At 33.5% G+C, this 10,022-nt stretch overlaps 1 protein-coding gene across 1 annotated transcript; it reads right to left on the bottom strand.

The window, feature by feature from the left end:
- Positions 1-2,055: 2,055 nt before the first annotated feature.
- Positions 2,056-8,264, bottom strand: LOC115969843 (ubiquitin carboxyl-terminal hydrolase 3). Its single transcript, XM_031089466.1, has 9 exons — positions 8,079-8,264; positions 6,710-6,841; positions 6,559-6,597; positions 6,102-6,207; positions 5,334-5,392; positions 5,116-5,190; positions 3,384-3,432; positions 3,104-3,180; positions 2,056-2,496 (listed from the first exon to the last, which is right to left on the bottom strand). Exons 1-9 carry the CDS (start codon positions 8,151-8,153, stop codon positions 2,398-2,400), a joined length of 711 nt encoding a protein of 236 aa, XP_030945326.1. The 5' UTR covers positions 8,154-8,264; the 3' UTR covers positions 2,056-2,397.
- Between the last annotated feature and the right edge of the window lie 1,758 nt (positions 8,265-10,022).

The following is a 10,022-nucleotide window of genomic DNA, read 5'->3' as shown; positions in this document are numbered from 1 at the left end:
ATAAATGATACAATTTGCAATTTAGTTAAAATTAAAACTAGTGCTTGCTGCCTTTTTTTTTTTTTGAACTTGAAAGAGTTTGTATGCACACAAGATTTTACTTTATTGTTTCTGTAGGGGGAAAAAGATGTGTTCGGCCCATTTTAGAAGTGGGTTGCATTTGGCCAGTCTTGGAGGTGGGCTGAGAACATTGGACCATCCACGTTAGAGGGGTGAATTCGACTTGAAGATTGACAAGCTGTGGAAGGCCCAATACCTAGAACCCTTAATTCCTGACCAAGTACCCATGCACTGCTGAGGACCCTAATTGGTATCGGGCACAAATTACGAAGTGGTCTAACATAATAAAAGTAATGTGACACGTTGCAGATTCCGAATTTAATAGAGGAATAGTGCCATAGACTCAAGGAGTCACTTGGACCTTCGATTTGGTAGGACCCATGCATGTGTAAAAGATTCTATCATGATGAAGGACTCATTAATGAAAGAGTATAAAAGGAAGAGGAAGGGGAGAGATTCGGGTTGGATGGTGTTGGGAGTGAAAACATAAGAGAAGTGAGAGGAATACTATTGGGAACCAAAGGGGGAGCTCGGCTCAAAGCTCTTATCCTTGACCAAAGCTCACAAGTAGATTTGGCGAATCACCTTGGGGGCCCAAACAAGCATAACCAACAACTGCTCTAGGGACCTCTCAGTGTGGGCTAAAAGCATCCCCTAAGTAAAACAAATAAATTGAGGGCCCAAACCCGATAAGAGAGAGCAATTGAGATTTAGGCATCACAATTTCTCTTTCACGATGATTACTTTTTACCATTAAGTAAAGACACCCGTAATTTTTTTTTTTTACTATTTTTTTTATGTATAAATGAAATTACCAGTTAATTGGAACCCAATAAAGAAGTAAAATATTTAGATCTTCCATTTGATGAAGGCTATAATATCTTGTAAGACCTTCATAAAGTTTTTTTTTTTTTATTTTTTTTTTTATACACTGTTGAGAGAAACTATAAAAGTTACTTATTTGTATTTTTTGTTGAGACTTGAGAGGAATCCTAAAGCTAGACTTAAAATTTTCTTTGCCAAAAGAATGTTAATTAAATGTGTATTTTTGTGAAAACATTGCTAGACTTAAATTTTCTCTACCATTAGAGATATTTTAAGAATAATTTTTATTTAAAAATAATTTTTCAGCTCTATCTATGTAGTAAATCACTTCCCCGTCTAGATAGATGAAGGTGAGGAAAGAGAAGAGAATAATAGAAGTTGACTAAAATGTAGTAAGTGTGCATTTGGCATGATAAAATTTACCAACTTATTTTACTATTCAGCTTATTTTTGCTACTATTCATAACCCCATTACACTTTTTGATACTATTCATAGGTCCTATCGTACTATTTCAGTTAACAATTATCTTTATCTACAGTACTTTCAGAAAAAAAAAATTTTAATTTCAGCAAAATAAATGAATTCCAAACGGATCCTAAATATAAGAAAATGTTTACCTCCAAATTAATTTGGAAGAAAATTCATCCACCCCATTATGCAAAAATTGAAAAAACTATTCACATGTACTTTTCGTCACATGGCCTGCCTTATTAATAATAAGTACACATTTTTTTATTAATAACCATATGCTAGGTTGAAGCTTCCTCCAAAATATATGTACAATTTTAGTATATTTTGACTCCCTTCCCCTCTACTCTTCTCATATCTCTCTCTCTTTGTTCCAAATTGATTGTGACATAAATTAAAAAAAAAAAAAAAAAAAAAAAAACACAACTTTTTTTTTATTCAATCAATCCCAGATTAATTTCCAAATAAGATATTTCCCCCCAAGCCTAATTTAATTTCTAAATCCACTAGAGGTGCAACCAGGCAGCAGGCACACACAAAATTCAGAACTCCCCCTGAAGAATATTTTGGACAATTAAGTATTTAATATATCCATTTCTCTTTTTTGATAATTCGATAGTTTCATTAGGGGAGAGAGGTTTTGAACCTAATGTCTTCATTGGAAATACCAAGAAATGTCAAATGAGTAACAAGGCTCGTCATAAACAGTCCAAGGCATATAGATTCCCATCACATTCATTCTTTAGTAGCCCAAAATCATTAGCATCAAAATCAATTTAAGTTCAAATTATGCTGGAGCCCTATAAGCATAAATCAGACAGGCTGCCAATATATAGCATAGTTTAGGAGACACTAAACAGTCTACCCTACAGTCATCCACAGGGTCAATGTATCTGCTCTATGGAAACAGAACCATGAGCTTATGCCAAGATGCTTGTTGACATGCTTACAAACTGAAAAAGTCAGTGGGGGTTTAAAGATGCCTACCAACTACATCATTAACACTTGAACCATTGATGAATTAATCAAGCTAAACAGCAACCTTAAGATGCACCCTCAGATTTCTTTGAAATGGCAATAACATTGAAGTTGAGGGAGTTGGGATTCTTCTCGATCATGCCCTGTATGACTTTAGCTGCATCCTGTCATGAATCAAAGTATATATTATCAGAAGCTAAAACTTAAAACCAAAAAAAAAAAAAGAAGTTCTCAGGCTAAAGATACGAATACATTTCAGATCACGGGCAGCAAACTGAACCCAGTAACTCAAATTAGAGGATACCGAAGCCCCAACCCTAGGTTGTAATGTTTGGAGCCCAACATTATGTTAACTAGCTAAAGGTGAACTCATAAGATTCAGTCAAACCAGACCCAATCCCTGTTCCGCCAATCTAATCCAGGCAGGGGTTCAGCTTATCCTTCTGCTTTCCTGAGGCATTTCACTCAAGTTGAAGCAACACATAAGGGTGGCTAATGCTTTTTCTTCCACTTCAAAATCGGAAGCACCCCCTTTTGGAACGTTTTTTCATTTTTAATTAATTAAAAATTTGTCTTCCACTTGATGGCTTTTTTTAAAGCCTTTTTAAACTAACACAGGAGATTTCCTTACTGTTAGAAGTTTTACAGCTTTGAAACACACTTTCAAGCTAAAATATTCTTATTCCACTCTTTCCTTGTCAACTATATATGATTAGGAAATAAGACTTTAGACGGCATATGATTACAATAGTTTCATGAGGCAATATTTACCTGCAATATGCTGCTTGGTGAGGATGGACCATGAGATATTGGTCCTGTCTTTCTTCCATCAAGCTCATAAAGTTCCCCTTCATTTTTCATTTAAAACATAGACAATCAGATAAAAAATCCAGATATAGATTTGGATTTAAAATTTTTCAAAAGCATCTAAATATTCAAAGCATATATATGTGTGTGTGTGGGCATTATAATTTTAGGTTTCCCTTGGTTTCAGAAAATGGAGAGAGAGAGAAAGAGAGAGAGAGAGAGAGTCAGTTATCTAAGAAAGTACCATCCACACATGAGAAACAGATGAAATGAGTGTCCACATTATCTGAAGCCTGCCAGGAAAATTTGGTAAGACAGGAGAAGCACAATGTGTCTTAACTGAAAATATAATAGTAATTAGAAGATAAGCACATTACTACTCCCATAATCATGGATTTTCAGCTAAATGCAAAAGTAAAAAAATGGGGGGGAACATAGCCGTTTCTTACTGAAAGCCCTACGCTTCAGTCTTGAATCATTAGAGCCTTTCTATGAACATGGTGTTGCTATCTCACATGTGCGATCCACACATTTCTAAATACAAACATCTATTTTGCCAGTGAACCTACTCCAAGACTTCATCTGATCTTGCCTTAGTGCCTGTCAGCGTAAGCTGCACCAACCCTCCATTATTCACATTAGCCCTCCAGTCATAAACCGGGCTCTGCCACAAGGTTGCTAATCTATTTTTTAACCTACAGCCCTGGCATGATAATCATACCATTTTTTATTTTCTTATAAATTGGACATCCTAGAAATCAAAAAGCATTTTGCATAAAATTTATTTCCTTCACTGCAATAGATCAAGTATTCATATCTCTTTTCAAAGCATGGGTTAATTAATTTATTTATTTTTATAAATAATTAAATTCATTAGAAAAAAATAACAGAATACAATGACCCAAAGCACACAGGCAGTGTACTAAGGAAACATGAAAACAACAAAACTCTGACGCATGAAACAAACACCTATCAAGCAAATCAGTCAAAGAAATAAAAGTGAAAACACCCGATGCATTTGTCCATTCAAGTAAAGTCAGGAAGAAGGAAAGCTTTAGGTCATTAATCAATCTTTCACTCCCTTCAAAAATCTGAGCATTCCTCTCCTGCCAAATACCCCACATAAGGCAATGAGGGATCATGTTCCAAATCACCACATTACTATGTCTGCAAAACTTGTTCGGCTAGCTAGCTAGAAGCTCCCCAACACCTCTTGACATAACCCAATAAACCCCAAATAGGGAAAATACCATATTTCACATCTCTCTAGTTACAGAACAATGACATGTGCAGGTCAATTTACACAATCTATGTCCCAATTTTCATTCAACATGTTACTCTAGTATCCAAAACCTAGAATTCCCCATTGTCTAAAAAAGAGAATTTTAATGGGACGTGTTACCACTCGCTTTACGTATTTGTGAATTATAAGCCATTTCATTAGGGACAAAAACATGGGGAACTAACTGAATGAGCCAAATTTATAATAAAAAATAAAGAGTTTGAATTTGGTAAGGATGAAGTGTAAAACCCATGTTTTACACCATTCAATAAGAGATTGCCACATCGGTTTTTTACTTAATTGCCACATCGGTTTTTTACTTAAAACTCAATACATCATACCACACATAATAACATCTCAATAAACTCACAGTTAAGTTGGATTTTCAAATGGGTATTAGAATTGATTGAGTGTGGTTGTGCCTGTTCTTTAATATGTAATATGATGATGTGACATGTTGGGATTGGAGAGGTAAAACTTGAGTTTTACACCACATCCTTATAGAATTTAATCTCAAAACTAAATAGCACCTCGTTCCTCTAGCATTTCAAGATGTAATGGCTAGCAATACAAATACCACATCCACATTAAATCTTTGTAGAAAATTAGAATAATTGACTGTTGTTATTTATTAAAAAAAAGAATAATACATCATTATTCACTTAAAAGCTGCAAACTGTTTATAACAACTTACTTCTGTTTCGCCAGCAGTAGCCGCTACTGAATGAGCAACTTCCATTTCTGTGTCTTTCTCAAGATATGTTGCGCGCTACACCAAGTATGTGGAAAGAATATTCAAAAAGAAAAAAAAAGAAAAAAAAAAGAGAGGCAAAACCATTTAGGTACATCATCAGATCATCCAATTGGGGAGAGAGAGAGAGAGAGAGAGAGAGAGCGAGAGAGAGAGAGAACCTCTGATGGATCCATTGTAGCAGTAGTTTTAAAAAACCTATCCAAGAATGATCCCTCAACTGAAAATAACAACAGCCCAAAATGGAAGGGGAAATTAAGTTTATATAATGATGGTTTCAATAAAATAGAAAGTAATCATTAAGAGACAGAAAGTGTCTGAATCAAATTCTCAGCTTTTACAGAATAATTTATCTGAGATAATCTGAGCATAACCAGACAGGACTACCAAGTTTCAAGACTATGCAGTAGAAACCTATTTCTCTTGCAACACTGTCAGTATTATCGCAAGTGGTCACCTAGGTAGCCTAAGAAGGCAGACACCTAGGTGCAAACAGTTCACCACTCTTCTTTTTCATTTTCAAATATTTAGATAATAAAAAAGTCACACATCTGACATCTTTTTCCTCATGTTCTTTGTTTTCCATCTTTAAACTTTTAAGAAGATGTTAAAATGCATGAGCATTACACTAATAAAATAAATGAGTATTGCATTATACGCTAAGATGAGCTTTCCTTTTCGTCTTAAAGATTTTAGAGTTTTTTTTCTCAAGCAAAGTGACAAAAACAGCAGAAAAGAAAGAGAGTGACAACAAAGGTAAGAAAGATAGCATGGTTCTTTTTGATAAATTTGCAATAATTTTACATATTATGGTCTCTTCAAATTGAGATACATAATTTTTCATACAATATGTAACACCCCAGGACAGAGAAAACATGTTAATGTCCACATCAGGACACATAGTTGAAAAGAAAATTTTCCAAGCTTACCAAGCTTGATCTCTGAAGTGAGATTCCCAATAGCATGAAGTAGTCCAATTGTTCCACAAGCATTGCCAACAGTTTGTTTCATAAAATAAACACTACTGCTAGCTTCCTGCAACCAAACAGTACAAATCATTTCTAATTAAACAAACAAAAAATGAGTATAAAAATTATGATATATGAAGCATTACAAACATTAATTTAACTTTACAAACTTCCAATCAAGTTATCATCATTTAATGAATAATGACATTCTCTAATCAGTTTCTATTGTTATGACTATAGATGCGGAATGTGATATTAAGTTTTAAACAAACCCTTAAATTGCAAATTATTTACAAGCCATAGCCTTGATCACAGGAATCTAGGAAAGCATATCTAGAAAAGATAATTACAATAAAAATATGTTCAACAATGAAAGTAATTTACATACAGATTATAATAAAAATGCCACTGCACTCACCTTCTTTTCATTTGCCTGTTGAATTCTCTCTTCTTCACTCTGAGAAGAATTAAAACATCAGTAGACAAATACATGCTCCTTATGGATACCAAGGACCTTAAGTTTAAGAATGGACCAAAGCTTGAAAGAAACAAACCATTTAGAAAAATACCTCTGCAGTTAAGGGATAAAGAAACACCACAGCTAGTACAGGCTTTGGAACCATTTCCAAAAGTTCTAGGTCCAAGCCAAAAACATCATAGCACTCTGCCTCATCCTCTGGGAGGCCAAGGCCCCAAAGGAACTGCAAAATGATTTAACAAAAGAATAAGATCTAAATGTCTTTCACATGCATCCGATTAATACTTTTATCAAAAAGAGAACCCTGCAAACTAAGATACATCCTTTTAAGACGATAGTCCTCACAAAGATCTCCTTTATGAAAGGTGAGAAAACTAATGGGGTAAGATTGCCTACTTCTTCTTCAGAACTTTGTTGGATTGGATGTTAGTTGGGAGTTTTTTTTCTTTATATTTAGTTGGTGATTTGATTGAACATTGTAATTTTAAGTGATTGATTGTACTGTCCCCATTTGTATAATTGGGTGACTTTTTTTGGTTTCAATAAAGTTTCATAATTTATCAACAAAAAATAAAGAGAGGCAAGATTGCCTACCAAACACCTCACCTAGACCCCACAAAAGGAAGTCTTTGTGCACTGGGTACGGACTTTGTTGAGTGATCCCAAGAGGAGAGGAAGGGTGAGAATTAAAGCAATGAGATCCGTCTTACAAGGCATGGTCCCTAGCCAATTGAGCTCCTCCATAGGGTTGAAAACTATTGTCAAGTTACCATTGATTGTCAAATAATGTCAAAAGTAGTATTTGTTTGTTTGTTATCCGTTATACCTAAAAATATAATTACCTTAAATAGTCTCCAATGCTTAAAACCGTAATAATTAGTAACCCCATTTGTCTAATAATTAGTAACCTTCAATTTGGTTGCGAGAAAGAAATTTTTTAACGTTTTCTTATTCTTCCCCCCTAAGAAAAATATAAACCTAACTCAAAATCATGTAAATTTGTACGTAAAACTTCCTTTTATTTTATTTTTTGATATGTTAATTTTCTTTTTAACCCCACAAATCACTTGCAATTGTTATTTTATACCTTCATCTCAAACTCCAAAAAAAAAAAAAAAAAAAAAAAAAAAAAAAAAATATTCCCACACACCCAAAAACCCATTCCCAATCAGAAACTTCTACAAATAGCATCAAAAGCTTAAAACCATAAACATTCAATTTTCCAAATCAAACCCTAACTCTCCATTTGTCATCTCAGGGAAAATCAAATCAAATCAAATCAAAATAACAAACCTTAGGCTTCTGGTTAACCCCCGAAAAAAAAAAATAAAACAGCTCAATCAAATTAATTTCGCATGCCCATATAATCTAATCAACTGTAATACTAATATTTTCTTATCCTTTCCGATCCATTTCTTGCCAGCCAAACAGAGCTTAATTAAAAAAGGAAATAGAAATACCTGGTTCATAACCTCAGGGTTAGCTTCAAGAGGAAGCCACCTCTTCGCTGAAGGAGTTTCGTCTAAAGCAGCCATATTTCGCTTTTGCTTTCTCTCTCGGATTCTGAAAAATGTAATAGATAAATATTCTCCTGCAGCTAGTAGAACTCAACTCTACTTTTGCTTTCTGGAAATTTGAGAAATGGGATCGGCTCTAAACTCTTGATTTTTATATATAGGTTTTGGGTGGGCTTTATATCTCTGCCCTCTTTTGTTCTTTTATGGGCCTCTTTGTTGACATGAGACAAGCCCATAATGTCCACTATTTTGGAGCCCATTAAAAGGTAAGCCCACCCCATTTTAGTTTTGTTTTGAAGCATAAACCATTTAAGGCTCCATTTGGTGTTTAAAGGTTTGTTTAGAGAGGTAGAAAAGTGGGAGGATAAAAAATGAAAATGAATGAAAAAGTGAGATAGTAGAAGAGATTTTAATTTCCCTTTTGTATATTTGGTTGGAGGTGAAAAAGGGAAGAGATCTAAAATATGAGTTTGTATAAATTTATTCATATGTTCTTGTTAAAAAATGATGCCCAATTAAAAAAAAAAAATCACCCAAATTTATTAAAAGATAAAAATCATGCCCAAAAAAAAATATTCATGTCTATTTAAACCCCAAAAAAAAAAAAAAAACAAAAAAACAAAACAAAAAAAAACAAAGAAGAGAAAAACAAAAGAAAGCACCCACAACTTGTATCACGCCTGCCTAGGGAAGCCAAAAAAAAAAAAAAAAAACAAACAAACAACCAGCAAGTCCATGTAAAAGGAGGGGGAGGATAGTTTAGTCATTAACTGCAACTATTCCTCCTTCTCTATTTTCTCCCCAAATTTGGTAGATAGAATTTTGTTAGGTCAGAAGAGAAAACACTTGAACTCTACTAATTTTTTATCTTCCCTTTCTCTCCAAACAGACACCCATAAAATCAGTTTTCTCTTCACTTTTCTCTCCCCTATTTTCTATCCTCCATATATTACTTCCAACCAAACGAATCCTAAAAGTTAGGTTAGGTTAGGTATCATTTACTTTTAGATACCAAATGAGGGACTTAGTGTCCCATTGCAACGTACTTATAAGCTAGTTTATTACTTATTTTTCTTACTATTTGCAAGTCTCACGTGAGTCACCTATTTATTTTATTTAACTTTTATCTTTTATTTAAAATATTTTCAGCAAAAAGTTAGATAATTTGTTTCCAAACAAACACTTGTTTATGCTTCAAAACAAATATTATAGATTCTTTAATTGAAATCACCTGATTACATTGACGAATGAAACAAAAGTTGTATTTGTGGTAGTAGAAGGTGTGTGGGAAGATCAATTGATGTGATTTTGGGATGGGTTTATACAATTTCTTGTATTTTTGTATAAATTTTTTTGTGCATTGGATTGTAAAAATTGTGGAATTTGGTAGAGAAATTATAAAGAAAAATATAAATATTTTGTAGAAATTTTTTGAGTCAACAGCGAGTAGATTTTTTAGAAATTGGTTGACACAAAAGAACTATTTTGGTAAACCATTAAGACCTATTTCTAAAAAAGACATTCAGAGTCAAATCTCCTGTCCTCTTGTTGTAACTATTGAATTATACAAAAAAAAAAAAAAAAAAATGCACTCCAAATTTGTTCAAAGTGTCATTCTAATTGCCATATTATTTGATGTCAAGTTTTTTTAGATTTTAAATGCACTCCAATTTCATGACAAGTGTCATTTATGGTTTTAAAAACCAGATCGAAGCAGGCAATTCAACAGGGAACTGGACCCTCAATTAGTCCTGTAAAAACCTTTGGTTCAACTGGTAAAAACTGGAAATCGGACACTTTTCTAGTTCTTTGACCGTTTCGGTTTTTAAAATCATGGTATCATTACAATTATACTTTAGTATGTCAATTATATTCATGTATCTAAAT

This window comes from Quercus lobata, chromosome 12, assembly GCF_001633185.2.
Source record: "Quercus lobata isolate SW786 chromosome 12, ValleyOak3.0 Primary Assembly, whole genome shotgun sequence".
Taxonomy (NCBI): Eukaryota; Viridiplantae; Streptophyta; class Magnoliopsida; order Fagales; family Fagaceae; genus Quercus; species Quercus lobata.
Note: the sequence above shows the minus strand (reverse complement) of the source record. Positions and strands in the feature narration are given on the sequence as shown.